We start from the raw sequence: 27,260 nt of genomic DNA, 5'->3' as shown, positions 1-27,260 counted from the left end.
CAACTGATATCAAAATAGTTTGGAACATGCTGAAAATCTACATTAAGAGCAGAATGTCCTTAGACCTTAAATTAGTTAGCCTTTTTGCTTTTGCCAATTTGCCTTTGTCCTGAAAGTTAACAAATGTAGATTTGTCATTGAACACAGCAACTGTTCATCATAAAGACTTCCAAAATAAACCCCCTATAGCAGGCAGAAAGGGGTCGCGAGATTAAAAGGTTAAATCTGGGCAACAGGCAGAACAATCAGTAAACATGTTTAAATAGGACTTCCAGTGTAATTGGGAGCTGAGTTTAAAATTTACTGTTATACCTGACAGTGAAAGAGAGGTAGGAACTGCCAGTTTCACAAGGCAGGTGCCTCCTTCAGCACTCCTTGTGGTCCAGGAGGGGCAAGAGGTCTTCCCTTGACACCTCAAGGAAATCTTCAGCCATCTCCAACCCCAATTGCCAATCCTGACCCAACCTGATCACCAACCACACCCCCGCCCCCAGCCCTTCAGATTGTTGTCCCATCCAACCATCCAATCAAGGACCACTCTGACCATCCCCAAGGATCTTCAAATGCAGCCTCCTACCGCTGGTGTTTCCTGCCACTGGCTAGTTAGGTTGTCGACGAAGCCAGGGCTGTTTCTGATCTCACCCACACCCTCCCTACAAACATCAAGGTCAAACTGTTACCTTATTTACTGGGATCAGATGTTGGAGTTTTAAATAATAACTTGTTCAATGTTCTGAAGCAGGAGTTTTCCACCTAGTTGGCATAAACGTCTTGATTTCTAATGAGTACTCACTGTTTGATAAGCAGGTAACTTAAATGGTGGACAAACAGGCTCAGGTTAGTATTGTGGGCATACATTCTTTTTGGGTCAGTGTCTCTAATTGCATACTCAATGCGATATTTTATAATCTCTTGGAGGCCAAACACTGTATACAAGACTGGCCAATGATAAAGATACCTATGTTTAAACTCTTCAAGTTAGTGGTTGTGGGATAAAACTTAATACTGTTGTGAGTAGGAGCAAAACAAACTGCATGCATTTTAAAAAAAGCATACTTATAAAATCAATATGAGCGCAACTCTGAATCTTATCATCTGAATCTGAATATTAATGTTTCAAAATATATAATTTTTGAAACAAAAACAGTATGGAACATTCACTGACACGCAGGGAAGGAAAACAAAGTTAAATTCCTGTCAGGGGCATAAAGCATTCCACACAAGGTGGAGCATTTTCAGCAACAACAGCATAATTGGAATAGAAGCTGAGAGAAGGTAAATAGGCAAGTTTGGAGATCATAGAGGACCTGAGTCAGCAAAACTTGTACCGGTTCAGTAAGAAAATTGGTTCTACAATTGGTAGCTTTGAGCAGAAAAGCAGTTGGCTGAATAGAAATGCTGAGATCAAGAGCTATTGTAATGAACACAATGCATGAATTTATTTGCAAAGTTTCCAAGGGTGCTCACATTGAACAAGACTATAACCCAGCTAGACTTCACTTTCCTTGGCATTTCTGAACTACATTTCAGGTGAAAAATGCCATAATTTTCATATGATGTCAAGATCATCAAAACGCCTTCACATTTGATAGCAGTTGAACAATGTTGCCAAAATGACTTGCAAAGTTCCAATATGACGGGAAAATGAAAAGTCTACAGTGGGGAAATCTTGCATGACTGAGTTTCCATCTCAATAAATCTTATTTCCACAGGCTTAACTTTCATATTCATTTGGATCCACTATTCTCAATATTTAAGTTATAATAATCAATGAAAGTTATAGATTTCTGTATACAAATGTATGACTGAAAGTAAACTGTAGCAATATCAGAACCATCCAACACTAATTAACATCTGCTGATGTGGGAAAAGTACTGAGTGCAATGTTCTCATAATTTAATTGTGAAATTAATTTTCAAATAAATTCTGAAATGGCAATTTGGGTATGATTACTCCCTTAAATGGCAGCTTGTAAAGTTTACTTAAATCTTGACCATTTCAGCTTCTTTATGCTGATTTTAACAACTTCAAGAAAAAGTTTCCAAATGGCAAGTTGGCTTAGAATTGAAGGGTGGTTCTTATTACCTTAGTTCTGAAATTAACAAATAACAGGTACCTATCTGCTTACCTTCCACAACATTTTCGGCCTTCTGGCTTGAGTTTTGGTCATCTTCGAATTCAGTGTCCAGCTGATTAACATTGCTGAGGAATTTGTTAGTTGCTAACAGGCATCTTCTTGTGTGGAGTTTATCAAATTCCACACACTCACAGTTACTGCCAACGCTGAGTTCAGACATTTTGTCTATGGTGTCAGGAGCTCTCCTCAGCACATTTACAGGAGTTGAGTTGTCGGCTACACTGTCAGTCTCCTCTTGCAACGGTGGCCAGTTACTGTTGCTTTCCTCTAGTACAGAGCTATTGTACTGCATTCCTTCATTTTCCTGTGACTTAAAATTTGGTTCAGTGCAAAGGCCAGGAAAACAAATCACAGCCAAAAACCAATGGGCCCTAAAGAGAGTAAAAATTATTTTACATTAAATCTTAGTTTATTACTAAATAATTTTAAAAACCCATAACAAATCACTCCATCCACCATCTTCAACATTTGCTCCCTCCATTACTGATGCACAGTGGCAGCAGTGTGTACCAACTACTAGATGTACTGCAGCAACTCACCAAGGCTCCTTCAACAGCAACTTCCAAATCTGCGACCTCTACCACCTAGAAGGACAAGGGCAGTAGATGCATGGAACACAACCACCTGCAAGTTCCCCTCCAAGTCGCATACTTGACTTGGAACTATATCACCGTTCCTTTATGGTCACTGTCTCCCTCCCTAACAGCATATGGCTGTACCTACACCACATGGACTGCAACAGTTCAAGATGGCAGCACACCACCACCTTCTCAAGGGCAATTAAGGATGGGCTTTAATCCTGGCCTAGCCAACAACACCCATATTCCGTGAACGAATAAAAAAAATACTTTAATCCAGTTTTTTGGGTTAGGTCAGAATAAAAACTCAGTTATATAAGGAATATATTATGAAAATATATGAACTGGCAGGGTTCCAGATGGCTCAGTAAAGTTATCAATTAACTGACCATAAAATCCAGGTACAATTCCAGATTTGTACTAATTTGGTTGATCTAATGGGGTTATAGTATGAGAATTCAATTGGTTTAAACACAAAGATTCAATTGTCCCTGGCCACTCTCTGCCTCAACCATTTCAATCTTTAACAATTCTCTCCTCATTCCCAGCTTTAACCTGGATGACGCCTCATCCCTGACTCACCAAACTGCGAACCTCTTTATAATTTAATTCAATCTCTTCAGTGTCTTTCCTGCTCAGGTGGCCATAAGGCTCAGAATCCTCTGTGAATGTCAAGCAACTAGAGAAGAGATTTATTAAAATAGTATCAGGGATGAGGCACTTCAGTTATGTGGAGAGACTAGAAAAGCTGGAATTGTGATCTGTGGGGCAGAAGGGGCTTGGAGAAGATTTGATCGAGGTGTTCAAAATCATGAAGGGCTTTCATAGAATAAATAAGGAGAAATTTACTACCATGGTGGGAGGGAGGGGGTTTGGGTGGTGGAGGAGTGGGGCAGTAACTACAGAGCACGGATTTAAGATTGACTGAGAGCAGGATTAGGCTCGGGAATGATACCTCCAGCACTTGATTCCTCCAGCACTTGATTCATCAGTCAACGTTAAATTTGTTATGGATTAAGCATCAGTAATAGCCATTCCGACATGTACCAGGGGTATCCCAGAGGCTATGCTCCAACAGGAATTATACAAAAGACGCAGAGAAAATTGGCATGGGGAGCAAAAGAAATGTTCTCAAATGAAAGAAAATATATTTGTTGTACAATAAATGAGTCAAATTTAACTAAATCTTTCCTGAGAAATCAGTTTTTTTCCAATTCTGCTTGTTCACATATGTGGAACATAGCCATCTAAGGCCCAAGTTCTGGGATTCCTTTCCTAAACCTCTATCCCCTCCTTTAAGAACTACTTGAGCAAACCTTGGTCACCTATCCTAATGTCTCCTTCTTTGGACTGGTGCTAATCAGAGTCTGATTAAGCTCCTGTGAAGCAAGATGCTTTACTACATTAAAAGGTGTTACAAATGCAAGTTGCTTTTATTGTTGTAAATAAAATTAGCATGCACATTGCACAGAAGGTGCTAATCTCATTTGAGAGATTTCAGGTGACAATTCAAATACTGATTTCTACTTTGCATTATTATTTTGTCCCACAGTTATTACACCTCCAGCAACACTGATCAGCACAGCAACGTTCTGTTTAATCTATGGTCACCATATGAGTTGTATTTAATGTATAATTTCCTGGAAACTGGTGAAGCATCGTTGCATATACTTCAAGGAGCGAGAGCATCAGACCTCAGGAATTGGGTAATCAAAACCAAAGCTGATGTCTTTATGTAAATAAACACAATGAACAAATTGCTATAATACTCACGTTTCATTAATAGGAACAAAAACAAAATCCTTTTGAAAGAGGTCCACATGTCTTGTCCATGTTTTCACCCTGGCATGACGTCTTTGTGGTAACCTAAATGGTTGGCATTAGAAGACTTGTTGAGGTTATAAAAATTATGTACACGCAAAGAAGCACACAACATAAAAATGATTCATTGTTGTACAGCCTATTTGGGAAATTTATTAATCAGTATGAATGAATATAGCCTTCAATTTTCATTCAAAACCTATTTTTGGAGCAGTGTTAAGTGCTCAAGGACCTTACTTATATCGCATCTTCAGCATATAAAACATCCCAAGGAACTTCCCAGAGAAATAACAAAAGAACCGACAAACAACCACAGGGAAGGGTCTGATGACTTAACTGCATGTTAGGTTGAAAATAAAGGTTTTCAAAAGGTACCCATGTGAATAGAGGTGTAGAAGAATGTAAGGTGGTTCAAAGAGTAGACCCAACGGTAGCTGAAATCTCTGCCATTGATGCGGTGGGAGAAAGATGCAGAGGACTGAAAGACGCTCAAGGGGATTTAAAGCCAGGAGAGTTTGCTAAGTTAAAGAATGAGGAAACAAGGATCTTAAATCAGGCACATTGGGAAATTCAGGGAGCCAGTGTAGATCAGCTTGGAATCCAGAATTCAAGTTAAATTAGTATTTAGAAATGTGTGTTAATCATCCAGAACAGTCAGAACAGATTCATTAGAGGCAAGCCATTTCTATAAAATTTAATGAGTTTCATTTTGAAGAGGCTAGCAAGGAAGCAGAGAGGGCAGGGAGGTAAGGTATTAAGAGGCAAGCTGGACATGTTGCAGGACAGGAGGCAGGCAGCTGCATTTTGGATAAGTTAAGCATGTGAAGGTGAACATCGGAAAGGCACAAAGAAGAGCATAGGAGTAAAAGCAAGGGAGCATTTTATGAAAGCAAAAATAAGTAGACAAGAAGACATCTCCAACTTTGGTCAAGTAGAACAAAACTTTTTAATACTTGGACACAGAAATACTTGGGCAAATTCCAATTCACATAATCTCCTGAATAAGTCATTTTCGCTAGAGAAAAGGATTTACAGAACGCCAGGGAATAGGTTTCTGGGCTCTGTCAACTTGCACTTCAAGCTGTTTAGTCAAGTCAGGAGAGCGACAGCAGAGGCCCTGACCATAATATTTCAATCCATCCTAAACAAGTAAATTATGCCAGGTAACTAAAAAGGTAATCCATGGAATAAATTATCCAAGAATAGAGGGAAGGATATACCAAGTAACTACAGACCAGTTAGTTACAGGCCAGTTGTGAGAAGAATTATGGATTCTATACGTTAAGTTAAATTAGTATTTAGAAATGAGAGTTAATCATAAAGAAAAGTCAGAGCAGATTCAGTAGAGGCAAGCCATGTTTGTAAATCTGAGTTTTAGTTTGATAGATGAAAACAGAATGTGGAGATGTGGTGAAAAGGTGCATCACTGGCGATTTCTTATAGAAGTTCAGACATGTACAGCTAGAATAAACATAGCTGCGTGGATATAAAGCATAGATTAGTGAAATGAGAAGATAGGTGGACCATATAATCTTATGTGGATAAGTGTGATTCAATAACAGTTTTGAAGAAATCAATGGAAAGACACCAAAGGGTTTGGATTAATAGCATCCAGGGACTCAAATACATAATACCTTGAAAGTGAGTGTGCAGGTAGATAAAGCTATAAAAGGCCAAACAGCATTTTAGGTTTTATAAATAGCAGCATTAACAGTAGTAACAGCATTGGTTAGCCCATTGTAAATTATTAGGTCCTGTTTCAGACAGCCCACTAGAGAAAAAGACATTAAAACTATAGCTAGCATACAGCATAGATTCAAGATGATGCTCGGGATGGAAACTATAGTGATGAAGAGATATTCAAGATAATGTGATGATTTCCACTGGAGCAGAGAAGGCCACGCAGAGATATAATACAGATTTTAAAAAATAAGTAAAATTTTAATAAGTAAATAGGCAAAAAATATTTCCTCTGGTTGGCGAGCATGAGTAGGGGTCATCAATTTAAAACTGTCACTCACAGTTGGTAGAAATTGAAACATAGGTTGGGGTGGGTTGGGAGAGTAGTATTTTAATCCCCAAAAACAGGTGGGAGGTTGAAAAGCTAAACATCTAAAACAGGAACCCAACAAGCCTTGAACCAGCTCACTTCTAGTTTTAAGGAGGTGGAACAGGGGAGCGACTAATCCATTACTAGATGCAGGTTGGTTTCATTAGCATCAGCAAAGCTGGCAGATGAAAGGAGGTGAGAAGGGCTAACTTCTTAAGTGCTTTTACAACACAGCTTGGGACCAGGAGAAGCAGGAGTGCTTCTACCACACCCAGCAAGGAACCCAACAAAAGTCTTCTTCACTACCCCACAATCAGATCCCATGACCGCCATCAATGGATCCCAAACGATCACACCCTCGACCCCCAATTGACCTACCCATTCTCAGTACAGCTCTGCTGTGACCTTGTGCTGTAGGATATTCCACCTAACAAATAGCCAGCCTGTTAAGCAGGCAGGAAACTTACAGAAAAAAATTAAAGATATCCTGCAATAAAACCTACAGGACATTCAGGAAACCTATGCTTTCAAGTTTCCCAACTTTAAAATAGCTGCCAGTGCCCTCACTTTTTAAAAAAAATTAATTCATGGGATGTGCGCTTTGCTGGCTGGGCCAGCATTTATTGCCCATTCCGAGTTGCCCTTGAGAAGGTGGTGGTGAGCTGCTTTCTTGAGCTGCTGCAGACCATGTGGTGTAGGTACACCCACAGTGCTGTTAGGAATGGACTTCCATGGTTTTGACCCAGCAATTTTGATCTCACTGCCACACAGCTGATGTCCAGTCCACAAATTCTTTATCATGACAACTGGTAGAGGGGGAGGCCATTGCATCTTTTCAGGGAAAGTTATACAAATAGAGAACTATTTGGAGCAGAGCAAGATACACAGCTACGAGGAGAGAGAAGTACACTATGATTAGTAATGGATTGCTCAAGCTAAGAGCCAACATAAGCACAATGGACTGACTTCTTCCATTCTGTGCTGTCCATTTCTGTAGTTCTCAAGTCTCTTAGCAAATTCATTGAAAATCCAACAAAACATTTAAGCTACTGAGGGGAGGGACGACTGCTTAAGTTGAGTGTTAAGACACCCATTTTCCTCAATGCTGGGGAAATTATTGAAAAACAAAATCAACTTCCTTCCAAAATAAAGTTAAGAAGTGAACTGGGTTTCTGCACACACCAGCCCGAGATGTTCTGTCGTTTAACATGAAGGGGCAGAAAACTGCAGGCTGCGGAGTGGACAAAAGGGAAACTCTAGCCATCGATCCTTAGAGAAATAAACAGGGTGCATACAAAGTTAGTGTGTGCATCTATACTTAAATAGGTTGGTATAATAGGGAGGGACACTTTTTGAATCTGTCACACACAGGCTAAGAGAAGTGATTCACTATATTTCCATACTGAAGGAGCACATGGCTGATTGCACTTGTTTTTTTTCAAATTAAACTCAAGTGTCCAATGTGGACAGAGGAAAACACAAATTGAGCGGCAAGAATTTTCAAAGGAACATCAGTGACAAGTCAATGTTCCGATATGGATGGCTGGTTCCACAACATTAATAGCTCTTTCTTTCCTGGAGGGGAGGGAAAAAGACATCCTCAAAACTTTGGGGGGGAACACTGGGTTTCTTCACAAAAACTTTTCCACACTTTCCACTTCAATGAGGGAAGTTACAGAGCTCTTGATTCTCAGTTATGAAAGCTTACGATAGATTGGCAGATTCCGGAATGTTCCGTCGTTCTCGCTGATTCAGGCGTTTGTAAAAAAAGGAGCTGAAAATGTGCACTCTATCTGCATCCTGCTGTTTGATCTTTTCAAGTACTAAATACCTGCAGAGTTACAAAGAAAGGGTCAGGACAAAACCAAAATAAATGTAATCCTCACTGGTCATAGCAAAGCTCCCTCAAAATACTGCTGTCCTGCCAGATACCTGAATGGTCCAAATAAGTAACTCCAGCCTTGACATATCCTGTGGTAAAGATTTAAACCTCAATACTTCTATAACTTTGACCAATATACAGCTAATTGTACATCGATGGGATAATTTAACAAAAAGCTTCTGAAGACAATCTACACCATTTCCCCAATTTCAGATGTCCTCCACATTAATAGTTGGAAATAATTAATTCTACAAATATCTGAAATGAAGATGAATGTTGAAATTTGAGTTTCTATAATTTGTTTTTCCTCCTTGGCGGGTGGTGGGGTGGGGGGGGGGGGGGGGGGGGGGGGGGGGGGTGGGGAAGGTTGTTGAATCGGAAGCTAATTTATCAAACATTACATCTGCTGAAGAGTATGCAGCATCCAATGGATCTTCAATGGGATCCTTTTGTAGAATTCTTCTCAAATTAAGCATTAGAAGAGATTCATCATTGAAATATGGCAACTGAAATCTGTCACAACCTGAAACCATCTGCACCACTGGCTCCCTCTACTTAAGATTTTAGTTTCCTTCATACTGTTTTCTTTCCTCTTTTTTCAACAACTGACACACTCCACAATCAGAAATTTACAACGTTAAGTTCCTCTCCAGCGGCTGAACATATAATCTAAACCAACATTCTAGTATCGCACCGAAAGTGACGCATTGCCGGAGGTGGAGCTTTGGGCATGAGATATCAAACCAATTTATCATCTGCTTTTTGGGTCGCTTAAGTGGATGTTAAAGATCCCAAGGCAATATTTGAGAAATTTAACTGTTGCCTGTACTGAAAGAAAGGGAATTCCTCCAACACAGCAGCATTAAATTTAAGTTTAACAGGGCACAATTTCAAAATTTCAAAACCACTTAAGACCGAGATGAGGAGAAATTTCTTTACTCAGAGGGTTGTCAATCTTTGGAATTCTCTACCCCAGAGGGCCGTGGAAGCTCAGTCATTGAGTATGTTTAAGGTAGAGTTTGATAGATTTCTGATTAACAACAACAAAGGGTTATGGGGATAGTGTGGGTAAAAGGCAGAAGTGTTCGATCAGCCATGATCATACTGAACAGCAGAGCAGGCTTGACAGGCTGAATGGCCCTTTCCTGTTCCTATGTCCTGACTAACTTTGTTCCAATTACCAAAACATACCAGGTCATTAATTTCATTGTTATTTGTGGGATCTGCATGTAAAAAAAAGACCACTTTATTCGCTCATAGGAAGCAATTCATTGTATATAAAGTACCTTGAAATGCTTAAAGATGCACTATGTAAAACAATAATTACACATACAAAAGTGATTCATTAGCGAGAAAGCATTTAAGATGCCCCGAGGTGATGAAAGTCTCTTTATAAATGCAAGTTCTTTCTTTTCTTCTTATTAATGCAAAGCTTTCTTTAACCTTTTCTCCAAATTCACCAAAGTAATCTCCTGGTATTAGTATTATTGCACAATTTCAGTCATTTGCTTGTGCTGAAACGAAAGAGAAATCCTCCAACACTGCAGGGCTTGACGAAGTATGAAACAAATTGCATTAAGAGTTCTCCAATAGTGCCACCCAGAGACAGGAATTATGTATTACTATATATGGGTAAAACATTAAAGCACTGTAGAACAATTGGAGAGGACAACGATCAAACAAGTTTATTTTGAATGTAGATTTGCATGGTTATTGGGAGAAACTTCAATTTGTTGCCACCCTGGGTAGCAAGTGAGAAACTCTAAAGTCTGTTTTTTCCTGCACGCTGTGGAGTTTGAACTGGAGGGTGAAAGAGGGTGGTGATGGGAGCTCAATCCCTGGGGGAGGGCATGAAGCACCCCTGCTCTTCCGGACCACTTTATTTGCTCATAGGAAGCAATTCATTGTATATGCTATTTGTGGGATCTGCATTTAAAAAAAAAGACCACTTTATTTGCTCATAGGAAGCAATTCAAAAGAAAAGAAAGAACTTGCATTTATAAAGAGATTTTCATCACCTCGGGACATCTTAAATGCTTTCTCGCTAATGAATCACTTTTGTATGTGTAGTTACTGTTTTACATAGTGCGTCTTCAAGTATCTCAAGGTACTTTCCGACTGTTGTGAAGGTACTTTCCTTCTCTCCAAGATGTCCCCACCTCCACAGGCCCCAGAAATCCAGCCAGCCACAGTTAAAACTGCAAAGCAAGTTAAATCTGAGGTTTCCAACCTCTAACATATTTAAAATGTCACCCTCTTCAGGGAGCGGAATGGCTGTCCACCTTTTGTTCAACCTCAGTAAAACCTGGATGTCAGTGGGTTGGAGTTGGTTTCCAATACATTCAGAACTTTTTCCAATTTAATCCCCCATCTCGCCCCATATACAATCCCATCTGCTCACCCATGATAAAATACCCATCACACAACCTTGTTTCCACAAAGCTGAGTCAATATTTCATTTATCTGGTGTTCAGTTTGGCTGCTTGCATTTCAGTGATGTGAACCATCTTCTGGATGGTAACTAGAAAGCTTACTTTGAACTTTCCGCTGCCACCAAGTCATTGGCTGACTCCACTTAGGGTCATGGGCTGTGTACCTCAATGCTGATTCAAAAGGACTGCAGCATCAGGGAATCTGCGGTAGGGAAGTGGTGAGCATCTGATTCTGTGATCTCTGTATTCTCAGAGCGGGGGTGGTGGGGGGGTGGAGGGGGCTGTGGGGAGTGGGTACAGTGGACAATATCAGTGGGACAGAATGCTCTAGCATTTATTCTGGAGGTGAGATTTTGTGTTGCTGTTTGTGAGGCTGTGTTTGCCATTGTTCTTCTTTTCATGCCCTGAGCTGTGGGGGGCTGTTGGTTGGGTATCCCCTGGGGGTTGTTTCATAATGTCAGTGTTGATGAATGTACGTTATTTTTTCAGAATGCCTGGGGACCATCATGATGAAGTACCTTCTGTTTTTGTGCCTTGGGTTCCCATAATGTGCATCTGGGTGGGGTGGTGAAACCTCTGGGCATTCATTGGAGTGGGGATTGTGCAGTGTTTTACCTATCAGGGTACATAGATTTCCTTGACTAACAAGCTTGCTGATTCAAACAGTCTCAGCAATAGGATCTTTCACCCCCACTCAGAATAAAAATCAAACAAAATGTTCTTTCATGGAAATGATCATGCAAAATGGGGTATTACTCATTGTCACAACTTTATTAGTGGGGGTTAAATGGATTATACTAGAATATACCATCCATCCTTCTGAACATTAAACCTTCAAGGGGGGTACCAACAATTTATACATTACCTTACATCTCAGTCAGGCATGTGAAAAGGCAATCAACAAAAAATGATTTAAACAAAGCTTCAAAATGGAAGACAAAGCAATGGAATGGGCAGAGGAGTCAAGGACAAAGCTGAAGATAAGAGAAGACCATTCAGAACATAGAAGCAGAAAGCAGATAATTCAGCCGACGAGCCGACTCTGCCATTCTGTTCAATCATGGATGATCTACATCTCAACTCTATTTACCCTTCTTTGATCCAAATCTCTTTACACTATTACTTAACAAAACTTGATAAATCTCAGTCTTAAAAAAATTAACTAACTGAATATTCAGAGCCTTTTGGGGAAAGTGAAGACCAGATTTCCACGATCCTTTGAATGAAATGCTTCCTGATTTCACTCCTGAATGTATGTACCCTGTCAAATCCATTTTTATTTCTAAAACCTCAGTTATATCATCCCTCAAATCTTCTAAACTCAAAGGAATACAACTCTTTATGCAACCTGCCCTCAGAATTTCACCCTTTAAGCCTCAGTATCATTCCAATGAATCAGCGGTGTATCCCTTTCAAGGACAGTATGCATCTTTCCAGAGGTGCTTCACCTAAAATGGAATTCGGTGTTCCAAATGGAGTCTGATTAAGGCTTTGTACAATTGAAGCACAGCTTTCTGCCTTTTGCGTTACAATGCTTTTGAGATTAACATTGCACAAGCATTTGATTTCTATCTGTGCGCTAACTTTTAGCGATTTGTATACACGAACACATCCAGCATCTCAGAACCTAGTATCTCACCATTATGAAATTATTCAAATTTGTCTTCCTCAGATCTAAAGTGAATGACCTCACACTTCCCCACATTTCATAACATCTGTCACAGTTTGGTCCACTCACTTAAGAATGTCTTTGCAACTTCCTGCTCCCACCCTCAAACCTTACTGTTCCTCCAAATTTAGTGTCCTCTGCAAACTTGGATATACAACTCTGTATTCCTTCATCAAATATATGGTCAACATACATGGTGAAAAGCTGAGGCTGCTGTGTAGGATCTTGTAGCACACCACTTATCACATCCTACCAGTATCCCTCTCTACCTCCTAAACAATTAACCTTTTGTCTAAAGGTTACCTCCAATTCTGTACACTCATTTTTATTAATAATCTTTTGGGTGGAGCCTCATTATTTGGCATGTCAAAACTCATTATGCTACTCAAGTTCATTCAACCAAAGATCCAATTACAATTTGAATGGCAATAATTTAACTTTACTTGTTATTTTATCTACCAGATTCCAAATATCTTATCACACTCAAAGGAATATATTTTTGTATAGGTTTTAATCATATTTTTCAACAAATTAGTTTTTGTCATTGTTAGTTTCAAGTTATGCCATTTTGAATTCACTATGCTTTCCATTTAAAACTTATGCATTCCAACTGTAAGGTGCTTCCTATAAAGCTTGTGCAACTCCCTTTCTCATCGCTCGTGCCATTTACACAGGATAATTTTATTCTCTTCATCCTCTTACATTACCCACATGTAACTAGAATTGTAGAAAGTGGTAATCAGGGTATGCCTCCACAAAACCTCTGTAGACTTGCATTGCATAGCTTGGACCAAACACCTCAGCAGGCTACTTGCTTCGCTTCAGCTGCTCCTCCAGATAGTGTGATGACCATCTAGTTCATGGTTTGTGTTAATACTTTAGAGGTAATATTTAGTTCTGGAAAGATTGTTGTTGTGAAGGTAGCTACAATGGCTTTAGAGATTGCCAGAACACCTGAAAGAAAATGGCAGTTCAAAAGGTTAACAATATTTGTTTAATAGAGTCAAAAAAGAAGAGAGGGTGCCATAAAACAGCACGTGGGCTTTCTTAGCTGGAGAACGGAAGACGTGAAGTCTACACTGCTTGCAAAGAAGTGCAGTCCAGAGAGATTCTTTGTTTTGAGAGTTGAGCTAGATTAGTTTAAAAACATTTAATGAACCCTGAAAGGTTATATCGTCATGGAAATGAGTGGTGCTTAAGGTTTTCTGGTTTCAATTTATCTGTGCGTTTGCTGGGAAAGGGGGTGGCTTCAATTTGGATCTCGTATGGTTCGCAGTTCACAGAGAAGCCATAGAAGCTGTCAGCAGTTTCCAGGCAGTTAGGACTCAGGAGAAGCCCTAGGGAGCTAAGGTGGCAGTGGAAGGTCTCTATTTCCATGCTGGATAGGGTTAGGGCTCAGAAGTAGTCCTGGGAGCCAGTTATAGCTTGGTGTAGCCAGGAAACTGGAATTTGGAGAAACCTGGGGCAATGTCAGAGCTTAGTGAAGTTAGTGGTCTGCGAAACAGTTGGAAGTATGCCAGAAATTAGAGGCTAGAGTGCAGCTTTGTGAATCCTGTGGAATGCAGTCTTAGGAAGATTGAACCATCAGGAGGTGAGCAGTCATGGAGACAATCTGAGCCTTTTGAGGGAATTTAGAAGCTAGATCTTTGAAAATGAGGAGCTGCAAACCCTCATGAGGAAGACAGAGTTTTAATGAGATTTTGTGACTTACAGTAGTCACTGATAACTGGGTGGGTTGCTGAGAAATCCGTGCGAGCCGTCTTGGTCGCATTTGCCATTTAGTGTACAGTGTGGTGTGTTCGACCACAGTTTGCCTGTTACTTCATACTTATCTCATGTTAATTCTGAATGTTATGAGTGTAAGACAAATATTGTAGATTGTTTTACTTTCCTCACTTTGTATAGTAAAGTTTATTTTGTTTGTTTAAAACTGTGGAATCTTGTGGCTTTATTCTCATAGTGGGTAATTAAGATTTCAAACTTTGTGTACATTGAACAAAAAGCTCTGGTCCCTAGGACTACTGTTACTCTCGGATTTCTTTTTCCCCACTCGTACTAAATCTATACCATTGACTTTGTGCTTATGCATTTTTAATAACTTTTAATTGTCTGTCCAACTGTATGGTATAACTAATCAGTCTACAAACTGCTAACTGCCTGGGTCCCTAGTTTAATGTTGTCTGTAAATTTAACAAGCTTACAATTTGTGTTCACATGCAGATAGGAAAAAAGAGGGGTCCAATCATTGACCCTTAGTTTTCCATTCAATACGATCTTCTCCATTGAACAGCTCCCCCTCTCGACAGTCTAACACTGCACCTTCCACGAGTCCTCCATTTTCTACTCAGTCTTAACCAGCTTCACGTTCTATCTTAAGATTCTCAGCCAAGTCAGTCACATGGGACATTGTAAAAGTCTTTCTGAAAGTTCAAGTAAACTATTCAACAAGAAATGCCATTGCTTTTCATTTAGTGTCCATAAGGAAAACTGAGGTGGTTTGTAAAGCAGAAGTACCCTCTTATAAATCCATGCTGGCTGCTCTTTTTTTGAATTGAGCTATTGCTTTCCATACTCCATAAAGTGACTTCCATTAATAGCCACACTGGCCATTAAGCTTAGGGGCCTTGGTCAAGAGTCTCCCTTTTAAATATAGTCGCGACATTTATCCTGCCTGTTGCTGCTACTTACTTTAAATAGAAGTCTATGATAACATCATTCAAGAATTCACCCTCTTTCAGGCAATAGAGATCTTCATTAGTCACAGATATGCCGCCTTTGGATGGAGGAGGTGGGTAAACTATCAACCTGGTAAAAGCAGAATCACATTTGGAACCATAAAATTCCTTGAGAGATGGAAATATGTGTCAAGTATAAATAATGTCTTATTCCAGGTACTGCAACACTAAAATCCAGTATTAAAACCATCCCTTGGCATAGCAGTTTTTTAAACTGTATAAAATCACAATGGAATCCAAAAGTCAATACAGAAATGTTCTTCAGGTCAAGACAGGAGTGTTCTTGAGGTGAGGTTTACATCAGAAACTCTCCAAATTGACTATAAGGAAGGGTGATAAGAGGGAGGAAAACAGAACAAAAACCCAAGAACGAAAATTCAGTGATCTGGCAGCACATAGTAGGATTAAGGCTACAGTAAATCAATGGCTGCTAAAGTTTCTTTGGCCTCTGCTTGAAGCCTCTTAGTAATGGCATCACTGCATTTAGTATTCAATGGAATGGGAGATTTGAACACCTACATAACCCCACCCATTTTATGCACGCCTACCTGCTCTAACAAGTCGACTGTCAATTATTTTAAAAGAAACTCTCTTACCTCCAAAAAGTTTTAACATTTCATGACTGGACTTGTGGTTCACTCTAACAGCATATTTGGTCCACACCCTCATTCTGAAATAAGCACTAGTTTTGTTTCATGGATCTTTACTCGAGTATTGCGATTTTTGCTCTCATTTTAACAGACTTACTTTTCGATAGGACCCGTAAAGGAAGTATGAGATGTTCCCAAACCATCGTCACTTGAAAGGGTGGTGTTCCTTAAACAATATTTGGGGGGAACCTAGAAAATTAGATTTAAAATGCAGGTCACACATAGGTCAAGGAGAACATTGAAGGGGGAGAATGAGACTGTTATTGCAGTCATTTTTTCCATTGGGGCAATTCCAGATTCCACAGATTAAAATCACATGTCCAGTAAAATTGTTGTAAGGCCTCTCCCAATCATGTTATTTAGGTATAACTATGTAATCCTTTCCCCTCTCAACTGCATGATATCCTGTGCCCAACTTTACCTCTATCAAGCAATCACAGCAGCAGACAGCACATGATCTTGGAGAAGCCCAATGCTTTTCATAAATAGGAGGAATGGAAATTATCTGACAGCTAATTATAATTTAAAAACACACAGCTTATCCAATACTGCTTAGTACTTTGTGAATTTGCTGACTCATCCAGTAAAAAAAACCTATATTCACTAGCTTGGAAGGTGCAGGGTTGGGTGGGTGGGGGCAAGGGATGGTGACAGTTTTATGTAAAGATCAAGGTTGACAACACCTAAAGATGATTTCCTTCTGCATCACTATATTTTGTGTACTGTTAACAACATGCCCAGGCTTTTTAAAGAGGCTTTTTAATCTAACTTAAGATGCCATAATTGATTTTAAAAAACCCTCAAAGCGCATAAGCAGTGAGATTCCACTGAGGGAGCAGAAAAAGCTGCATAAAAAAAACTCATTTGCCAAGGTTGCACATGACTACAAGTGTCAGAACTTCAAACTCTCTGGTCCATAAGGTTTTTATATATGTATGTTTTATATATATATACACATATATACATATGTATATAAAATATACACACATTCATATAGAGGTTTGTGCGTGTATACATGTATTTTATGTTTATATGTGTATTTTATATTTGTGTATATATATATATATATATATACACACACACACACCCCCATTTAATATATCATATATATAATGAAAGGTATGCAATTGTTCAAAAGCAGACAACTACACTTTTAAAAATATGGTGTGGCACAAATGAGGTCAAGGGGTAACCACTTGTATTTTGATCACTTGACTAGCACTTGTCAGTGAAGAAATGTACAAATGAAAAAGGATGCAGCTCTGAGTTCAATGATGCTATTTGATTCCTGGTGGAAACCACATTAAACATGGAAAGCAGAACAAGCATTTCTTTAGTATGATGTCTCCCCTCTTCTGTTCCCAATAAATTTCTCTATCCTCTCCTCTCCATTTCCTGTTTATACAGATTTTCAGACACTTGTAGCATACCATGCTCCTTTCAGGAGAAGCCATTCTTCATATAAGAGCTTTGATAACAAGAGTTAGCAGGCTGAAAAGAAAAGGTTGGTATTTATATAGCATCTTTCATGACCTCAGGGCATCTCCCAATTTACAACTAAGGAAGACTTTAGGTCTATAATAACGGTTGTAATGTAGGGAATGCAAAAACCAATTTACATACAGTAAACTCCTTCAAAGAGCAATGAAATAAATGACCAGATCATGTCTTTTAGATGTTGGCTGAAGGATAAATACTAGCCAGGATCCTGGGAGACCCAAATGGAATTCTCCCCCCCACTTCCTTGAATGTTGCCACAGGATCTTTTATCATAGATATTAAATTATATTTTATTATAGGCTGTTTGCCATAGAAGGTTATACTTGCTATTGACAGCATGGAACTAAGTTTTACTAGATTTATTCATGGGATGAGAGGGCTGTCCTATGAGAAGAGATTGAGTAGAATGTATTCTCTGGAGCTTAGAAGAATGAGAAGTGATCTCTGCAAAACAAAGTTCTGAGAGTGCTTGGCAGAGTGGATGCGTTTCCCCAGTTTGAGTGTTTCAGGATAAGGGGTTGGTCATTTGAGGTCAAGATGAGGAGAAATTTCTTCAGAGGGTTGTGAATCTTTGGAATTCTTTAGCCCATAGGGCTGTGGATGCTCCAATGAGTACATTCAAGCCCGAGATCAATAGATTTTTGGGTGGTAAGGAAGTCAAGAGTTTGGGTGTGGAAAAGGAGTTGATGTAGATCTAGAAACAGAAATAGTGATCAACTCTCTCTGGTCATCAGGCCAGACAGAATCAGGTTGGTAAACACGGGGTGTTTCCATTCTTGTCCCCTACATAAATCCATTTTTCACACCTAAAGCTTAGGATTTCTTCACCATCCAGCAGCATATTTAACTTCAGGAAACTTGCATTTGGAATAATAGAAAATATTCATCTTTTACCATCTTAATGCTACAACACTAAACCTTTGGAGAAAGGACAAGTGATCTTCGCTGTACTTGTCTTCTTGCAGCATTCCCATTGTTCTTCAGATTTTAAAAAAAATAGAATTCCAATCTTTTTACTCTTTCCATTCTCAATTAGTCACTGGCACAAGTAATTCCATTTGTACCACAAAAGAAAACTAAACATTGACCTTGCTAATTTTGTGTCCCAGGAGAGCCACAGTTAACTTCAGCAGCCAAGAAATTCATGGTTTGGGAATTATATATTGAGGAAATTAATATCATATACCACTAAAGCTTATGTGACACGACAGTGTCAAGGAGGACTGAAGGAGCGCTGCACTATTGGAGGTGTTGCCTTTTAGATGAGGCAATAAAAGGAGATTTCATCTGCCCTTTCAGGTAGGCATCAAAGGTCCCATATCATTATTTTGAAGAAAAGGGGAACTCTCTCCATTACCTTGACTAATGTTTATCCCACTAATAATAAAAAAAGATTTCTGACCATTATCATATTGCTATCTGTGGGACCTTACTGTGTGCAAATTAATTGTTGCATTTCTTTCAACGCATCAGTGACTACACTTTAAAAGTACTTCTTTGGCTGTACAGTACTTTGGAATGCCCTGAGGTCATGAAAGTCTCTAAGTTCAAGTGTTTCTTTCTTAAATAGGATTCTAATACGTTAGCCCCAAGTCACATCATGAGTACTGTATACTTCTTGTCATCTAATTACAGAAAATATGATGGTAAGCCTTGAGAGGCAAGTAATAAGATTGCAAAAGTCAGAAACTTAAATTTTGAGAAAACTTAAGAAAATTGGTATTTCCTCCCTTCCACCTGGGATAGGAGAAACTTTGAGGTGGTTGAATTCAAGTTTTCAAGATCATAAAGGGAAGGAACAAGCCAACTACAACTGGTGATGTAAAGTTCAAAAACATGGGGATGCATATTAAGAATGGATAAGTAACCTTTTCTGTTCCTAATATTTCTTATAACCTAGGCCTCCGTCTTTTAAAGGCCTAACTGAAACCTGTACAATGCGTTGTGCTGTTTTTTTTTAAATTTCACAAGAAGCCATAAGAAGAAAGTCAGTCAGTCTGCACTAAGCACACATCCAAGTTTGTAGCGGTAGAGAAGAAACAAGGTTCATCATTCGCCTTTATGCCTCCATTATTTGTTTACATTTGATTGTTTTGCACCTAGATCTGTAAAGCAAGCTCATCAGTGGAAATAAACCAGAGTAGTACAACAACATGCTCACCCTGTTGTCCTTAACTAATAGATTCCCTGTGTTATGTTCCTCTAGGTTCTGCGTAAATAGAAGAAGCCTGCTGTTTGCTTCAACAAATGATACGGTGGCAAAAAAGTTTGGTATACTGTTCTTTTTGCCAATTTCAGTTAAAATCTTTTCAAAAATAACAGTTGCTTGAAGATCTGGAGCAGATTCAAAAATCAGGACAATGTACCGTTCATCAGTAGCTGCAAAACACGACACAAATGCTGCTCAATATATATGCCAACAAAAATAGCTATGTTGGTGTTCCTTCATATAAGTGTCAACTATTTTCTGTATTATTAATGCAATGGATTCATATTGATTTTCAAAAGATATATGATAAATTGTTACATCATTGGCCTGTTGAAGAAGTTAAAAGAATTTTAATAAAAATAACTAGTGTTTATACAGCACCGTTCTTGGAGGAGATTGCACCAAGGCACTTGACAAAAGTGTGAGGGAAAGTAGATATTGAGCTGAAGATGAAGAATTTTAGAGAGAGTCAGCGTGGACTTTTAAAAGGTAGGCCAATCTTAACGAAACTGGCTGTTAATTTTTTTGAGAGGCGCAACTAAAGTAGTATGACAGGAAAATGTCCAAGGATGGTGTTTATATGGACTTCCAGAAGGCATTTGATAAAGCCCCTCAAAAGAGGCAGATAGTTAAAGCTGAAGCTCTAGAAATTAATGGCAAATTAGCAACCTGGTTAGGAAATTGGCTGAGCAGCAGGTGAGAGAGAGTGGGGAAAATGGGCAGGCACTCTACTTGTCAGGATGTGACTAATGGTGTCATGCAACCATTGGAGCCATAAAGGATAAATCAGAATGCTTTCTAAATGGTGAAAATCAAAAGCAGTAAAGGTCCAAACAGACTTAGGGATCCATGTACATAGATCATTAACCTATCAAGGACAGGTACAGATAATAATCTGAAAAGTTATTGAAATTCTGGTCTTAAGATATAATGGATTAAAAATCATGCCACAGCTATGAAAAGCCCTCATTAGACCACACCTAGAGTACTGTGTTCAGTTCTGAGCACTACATCTTAGAAAGAAATTACTACTGCAGCACAGATTTACTGGAATGATGTCTGGATTCCAAGAGTTCAATTATGAGAAGAAATTACAAAAATTAGGGTTGCAATCACTTGAATTTACAATGTTAAGGGTGATTTGATTGGCGTTTTCAAGATATTAAGTGGAACTAATAGGGTAAAGGGAGAGAAACTATTCAAACAGAGGGAATTTGAGAAACTGACATCACAGTAAATGAAGAGGACATCACATCACAAGAGACAATGGGGGTAGATTACAAGTAAATACTTAATTTAACCTAGCCATAAATTAAACTTGATCAAGTAACTGAGTCTTAAGTTTACTTCTGGTAATTTCAGCTGCTCATCTAATCAGTGGAGGCATGGAAAGGCACCTCAAGTCCCATCAAATGTTCATCTACTGAAGGTAAGCATGCAGGTGCAGCAGGCAGTAAAGGCGGCAAATGGTATGTTGGCCTTCATAATGACAGGATTTGAGTACAGGAGCAGGGATGTCTTGCTGCAATTATACAGGACCTTGGTGAGACCACATCTGGAATATTGAGTGCAGTTTTGGTCTCTTTATCTGAGGAAGGATGTTCTTGCTATAGAGGGGGTGCAGTGAAGGTTTACCAGACTGATTCCTGGGATGGCGGGACTGATATATGAGGAGAGATTGAGTCGATTAGGATTATATTCGCTGGAGTTCAGAAGAATGAGGGGGGATCTCATAGAAACCTATAAAATTCTAACAGGACTAGACAGGGTAGATGCAGGAAGGATGTTCCCAGTGGTGGTGGAGTCCAGAACCAGGGGTCACAGTCTGAGGATAATGAGTAGATCATTTAGTACTGAAATGAGGAGAAATTTTCACCCAGAGAGTGGTGAGCCTGTGGAATTCATTACCACAGAAAGTAGTTGAGACCAAAACACTATGTTTTCAAGAAGGAGTTAGATAGGAGTTGGGGCGAAAGGGATCAAAGGATATGGGGAGAAAGCGGGAGCAGGCTACTGAGTTGGATGATCAGCCATGATCATAATGAATGGCGGAACAGGCTCGAAGGGCCGAATGTCCTACTTCTGCTCCTATTTTCTATTTTTCTATGTACCATGTGGGAACTTAAAGATCAGCAACCTCTACCTCCTGAAAGAACAAGTGCAGCAGGCACACGGGAACAAGACAGCCTACAAGTTTTCTTCCAAGTCGCCCACCATCCTGACTTGGAACAACATAGTTGTTCCTTCACTGTCAATGGGTCCAAATCTTGACCAACTTCCTAACGACACACGGACTGCAGTGGTTCCAGAAGGTAGCTCACCATCACCATCAAAGGCATTTAGGGATGGACAACAAATGCTAGCCTTGCCAGTGATGTTCACATCCCATGAATGAATTTAAATGCCATCAACTAGCTGGAGGTATTACAGCTCCAGGTTTCAGAGTTTGAACAGCAGGACATCCAATGCTAACAGCGACATGGATAGCACGCTTCAGATGATGTTACCCAGCAGCTTAACTGTGTGCAGGCAGAAAGGGAATGGGTGACTAATAGTCAAAGCGGATCAGGCAGGTAGTGCAGGGGTCCCCAGAGCATCTTGCTCTCCAACTAGTATTCAATTCTGTAAAGTGGTTCCTCTGGGGAGTATAGCCAGAGTCAAGGCCGCAGCATCATGGTGGCATCCATAAGTTCAAGAAAGCAATGGTGATAGGAAATTCAATAGTTAGAGGAACAGACCATGTTTCTGTCCTGACAACATGATTCCAGAATGTTTAGGTCTCTTTGGCACCAGGTTCTAGGAGCAGCAGCAGAATATGCTGAGGGGAGGGAACAGTGAACAGCCTGCAAGCAGATTTTCAGAAGCTAAAAAAGAAATTTAACAGCAGAATCTGAAAGGTAGCAATCTCAAGATTACTTCTGGCACCACATGCTACTGATCCCAGAATAGCAGGAGGGTGCAGATAAATGCATGGCTGGAGAAATAATGCAGGAAGGAGGGCTTTAGATTCCTGGGCATTGGAACCTGTTCTAGGGCAGTTGAAACCTGTGCAAGCCTCAACAGGGCCAGCAACATTCCTGAATGGGGGAGAGGTTTGCTAGCATTGTTGGGGTTTCAACTAGCTTGGCAAAGGGATGGGAATCTGAGTGTCGATTAAGAAAGAAGAGCAGTAAAGCTGGAAATGGATAGCAGAAAATGACTAAACAAGCATGGAAGGCTGAGGAATTAAAGGAAAGAAAATAGATAACAAAAGATTTGTTCAATGATTAGTGGTATAAACTTCAATACAAGAAGTCAAGTGAGATGAGCTTGGGACACAGATTAGACACTTTTGAAGTATGTTATCATGGCTATTACTGAAACATGGCTTAAAGGAGGGTAGGAATGGCAGCTCAACACCCCTCCTTACAGGATTTTCAGTCAGGGTAAAGAAGGGTTTAAAAAAAAAGGAAGGCAGGTCAAAGTGTTATTTAAAAAATAATAATCACAGCTGTGTGGAGGAGTGATAAGCTAAAGTAATCATCAAATAAGGCCATATAGGTTGAAATGAGGAACAAAAGAGGGGCATTCACACTGCTGAGTATACTACAGATTATACCCATCAGAGGAAGATAGAAGAACATATATGTAGGCAAATTGCCTGGAATAGTGTGTTTATGGTTCGAAGAAAAAGCTGGATAGATGGGGTTTGTTTTCTTTGAAACAGAGGCGGCTAAGGGCACATTTAATTGAGGTATATCATTTTATGACAGGCCCAGAGTTAGTGGGTAGGAAGGACCTATCTCCCTTAGAAAGAGTAAATAACTAGGGGGCATAAATTTAACCTCAGCACAAGGATTAGAGGAGAGATGAGATTTTTTTTTCACCCAGAGGGCAGTGGGGGTGTAAGGGTGGTAGAGACAGGAAACGGGATCACCAGCTGGGACGTGGGATTAAGTTGGATCGCTCTTTTATGGCTGGCACATATACATTGGTTAAATCTAGGACAGCCTAAAAATTAGAGTCAGGCCTTTCAAGAGTGAAATTAGCAAATACTTATATATGCAAAAGGTGGTAGAAGTTTGTAACCGTCTTCTTCAAAGGGTAGTCAATACTGGCTCAATTGCTAACATCAATTTCAGGTTTAAAGTTAAGGAATATGGGGCAATGGCAGGTTTTTGGAGTTAGGTCACATGTCAGCCAGGATCTCACTGAATGCCAGAACAGGCTCAATGGACTAAATGGCCAACTGCTGTTCTTACGTTTCTAGAAATGTGAAGTGAAACATTTTCAGAGGGAAAATAAAAGGGAACTTACACTAAATAGTAAAACTTTAAAAGTAAAATGAATTGTGGAGTCCAGAATACATGAACCTTTAAAGATAGTCAAATAGAATGCTGAGGTTGTGAACAGTCTGATTAAGGCTAAGAAAGCAGCCAGGAACGGGGCTAGAATTAGTGTCACAGGTACAGGGTTTGGGCTGGGCCTTTGGTCTTCCAAATGCTCAGCTGGAGGAATTATGGCTCAACAAAAGCTATTGCCAGTGTACCTGCGGAAGCAGATCCCATGTTTAGGAATGGTGTTGCCAATAGGCAACATGTAAATGAAGAGGTAGGTAGATGTGGGTAGATTCTTGGAGGACTCCAGAGGTCACACGACAGTGTAGGAGCTGGAAGAGAAGCCACTGCTGAGGATGTTCTGGCTATTACTGGATTGGCAAGAGTGGTCCAATGGAGCTGAACAACAGTGGGAGGATAACTAGGCAATGGACAGGACAAAAAAGAGATTCACCATGGTGATATCACATTAGAGACCAGAGAAACTAGATCTCTTTTTTTTACAATAGACAAGGTTAAGAGGCCTAATGGAGTTCTTCAGGATTTGAGGGATTTTGATAAAATAATTGAGAGAAAACTATTTCCACTAAACTGAGAATCAGTAACTACAAGATATAACATTGAAATCACCAAAACAACAGAAGGGTTAGGAGAATTCATTTAAAAAAAATCACAGGGTTAGAAAACAAAGAATGCGCTACCAGAAATAAGGTGAAAGTAGAATCAATGACAGGTTTTAAATGGAATATGAATAAACAGTTGAAATAGAAAAATTTAAAATAATAATAAAGGGCAGGGAAATGTGATGAATACATAAACTATTTCAAAAAGCCAGAATTCTTTGGTGTTGTAACTTCATGATTCTGTGAAAAGCTCAAACTGTCTCAGGTTAGAGAACTAAGTGAAGTAGAGACACAATGAGCACCATTAGCAAGAGGATATTCTGCTTCTACGAAATGGCTATAATCTTTCACATATAATATTAATTACCAATTCAACAAAACCAACCTGTATTTATATCCCGCTGTTAATGCAGTAAAACATTCCAAACATTTCATAGGTGCATTATCAAACAAAATTTGGCACTAAGCCATGTGTGGAGATATTAGGACAGGTGAAAAAACATTTGGTCAAAGTGGTAGGTTTAAAGGCACGACTTAAAGGAGGAAAGCGAGATAGAGAGGGAAGAGGTTTAGGGAGAATATTCCAGATCTTAAGACCCAGGCAAAAGAAGGCTCAACAACCAATGGCGGAACAACTACAACTGGGGATGAGCAAGAGGCCAGGCAGGATTGGAGAATATCAGATATCTTGGAGAATTCTAGGGCTGGAGGAGCTGGCAGAGATGGGGAGAGGGGCAGGGAAACCCATGGAGGGATTGGAAAACAAGGATGCAAATATTAAAATTGACCATTTGCAGGATCAGAAGCCAATGGAGGTCAGCGAGCACAGTGGTGATGACAGAATGATTTCGGGTACAGTGTTACAAGCACTTGAGTACAGTAATATTTATATAAAAAGGTCAAAAATCTCATGTGTTTATCAATTTAACATAATTAGTTCAGTGGATTATACTTACTAGTCCCTTGAGAATCAAACCAGCTCTTCTCTTTGCTCATTTTAAGAGATGATCGTATATTGTGGCAAGCAGCAGGTGTCATTTGCAGAAAAAGTACTGGTAATACACGTGCACTGCACCATTCACACATCGTGAATTCTGAGGCTTTTAAAACTATGTCCTGGGATGACTCATTAGGCACTGCAAAAGAAGAACAGAAATGTTACTGTCTTTGATTCACTTTTTTTGGGCATATGTTGATTTTCATTATGACTAGTTTGGTTTATTTAATGGATTGAAAAAGCTTTGTTTGCAATTTGCTTTTATCAAAAATAAACTGTTCAAGAATTCCAATTGAAATTGTCCAAGTCCATTGAAATAAATTTAAACCAAGTAATTTAATTATGCTTACTATGCCCATTCATAAGCTTGCAAAATTAATAATACAATGAAATCATCATTTGGGTTCCTCTAGCAGTTTAATCATTTTGAATATATACCAAGGTGGCATTCTCTTACAGCAACTCCACCAAACTCATCTCCCAGTTAGCAACAGTCAGGAATGGCAAAGAACAAAGAATGCTTAAAAGATAATGATTCAGAATCATATGATCAACCATATTCTTTGAATATAGTTGCGACTCCTCACAAAGAAAAATGCAGGGGAATGGAGTAAGCAAAAGATCCCATTAAAGCTTTACTGGCTTAGAGTTACCATACCAGCATAAAGCCTTTTAAAGCAATTACTAAATAGAGGGAATAGAGTTGTGAGACAATTCCTCAGGTTTTAATGAAGAAAATGCCAGCAAGGGGATGGAATTAATGTAACAAGGAAGGCATTTAAATGACATCCCAAATCTCAGGGAGATCTTTGCCACATTAAGTAATCTAACATTGCTCCTCATTTGATCAACCTCCAACATGACATTTCAGAATTGCAAGTTATCAACAGTTTGTTAAAAGTTGGGTATAATTGGCAGGCAGTGCAAGCACCCACAGTTTTTGTTAATGTAAAGGACCTATAGCAGGATTTGGACTCCTGAATCTTGCTTCTGATATCAACTTACAATATAAAGGGAGTACAGGGAACACTCCCATTAAGATGACAAGCTAACTGATGCACAGCTTAACCAAGGGACTTAAATAAAAATTCTTCTAAAGCTGGAAGTTCATAGTTGAATGTAATCAGCTGAAGTATACATAGTAGTATTCTGAGAAGTTTTTCAAGCCACCATAAACACAAAATTAATTTCCAAATGGGTTAACTTCAAAACAGTTCCAATGTCAGCATTTTTTTCTTAGAGGTAACCAAATAAATTGAGAAGGGAAAAAGCACACTACTATATCAGAAAGAGATTAGCAAAGTGGAAGGAATAGAAAAATCACAAAGGCTACTGGAAAGTGGTTGAGTAGAGTTGGAAATCATTACAAATGCACAATTTATATTTTGATTCACAAGGGCACACTTCTGCACAATTTACCTCATGTATGAAATCAATTTTTCCTTCAGCAAACAATAGGGCATACTTCCCATTCTTTGCCTATCAGGAGGACGAGATGATTTAGTAAATGTCAGATTTTACATTTGTGAAATGGTTTACTGATCTGGTACTGAACAAAGACAGTTGGGTTTCTTTCTTCTGACTCCATTGTCAGTATCAAGAAACAACAACCCCAATATTTAGGTTAAAACTTAAGGAAAGAGTTTTACACAACTTTCTTC

General features: G+C 39.3%; 1 protein-coding gene across 9 annotated transcripts in view; it reads right to left on the bottom strand.

Moving 5' to 3' along the window:
• Positions 1–27,260, bottom strand: part of senp6a (SUMO specific peptidase 6a) — a 179,114-nt gene that overhangs the window by 14,672 nt on the left and 137,182 nt on the right. For all 9 annotated transcript variants that reach the window (XR_005941294.1, XM_041173392.1, XM_041173372.1 and 6 more), the window contains 7 exons: positions 25,559–25,738; positions 19,616–19,833; positions 16,052–16,143; positions 15,258–15,374; positions 8,295–8,417; positions 4,489–4,581; positions 2,129–2,508 (listed from right to left, as the gene is read on the bottom strand). Coding sequence is in view for 8 of the 9 variants with exons in the window: in XM_041173392.1 (XP_041029326.1) it covers positions 2,129–2,508; positions 4,489–4,581; positions 8,295–8,417; positions 15,258–15,374; positions 16,052–16,143; positions 19,616–19,833; positions 25,559–25,738 (1,203 nt within the window). In the remaining variant the exon portion in view is untranslated. The remainder of the gene's footprint in view (positions 1–2,128; positions 2,509–4,488; positions 4,582–8,294; positions 8,418–15,257; positions 15,375–16,051; positions 16,144–19,615; positions 19,834–25,558; positions 25,739–27,260) is intronic.

The sequence above is a fragment of the Carcharodon carcharias genome, chromosome 2 (genome assembly GCF_017639515.1).
Source record: "Carcharodon carcharias isolate sCarCar2 chromosome 2, sCarCar2.pri, whole genome shotgun sequence".
NCBI classification, from domain to species: Eukaryota; Metazoa; Chordata; class Chondrichthyes; order Lamniformes; family Lamnidae; genus Carcharodon; species Carcharodon carcharias.
The sequence above is the reverse complement of the archived record's forward strand: the minus strand, read 5'-3'. Positions and strand labels throughout refer to the sequence as shown.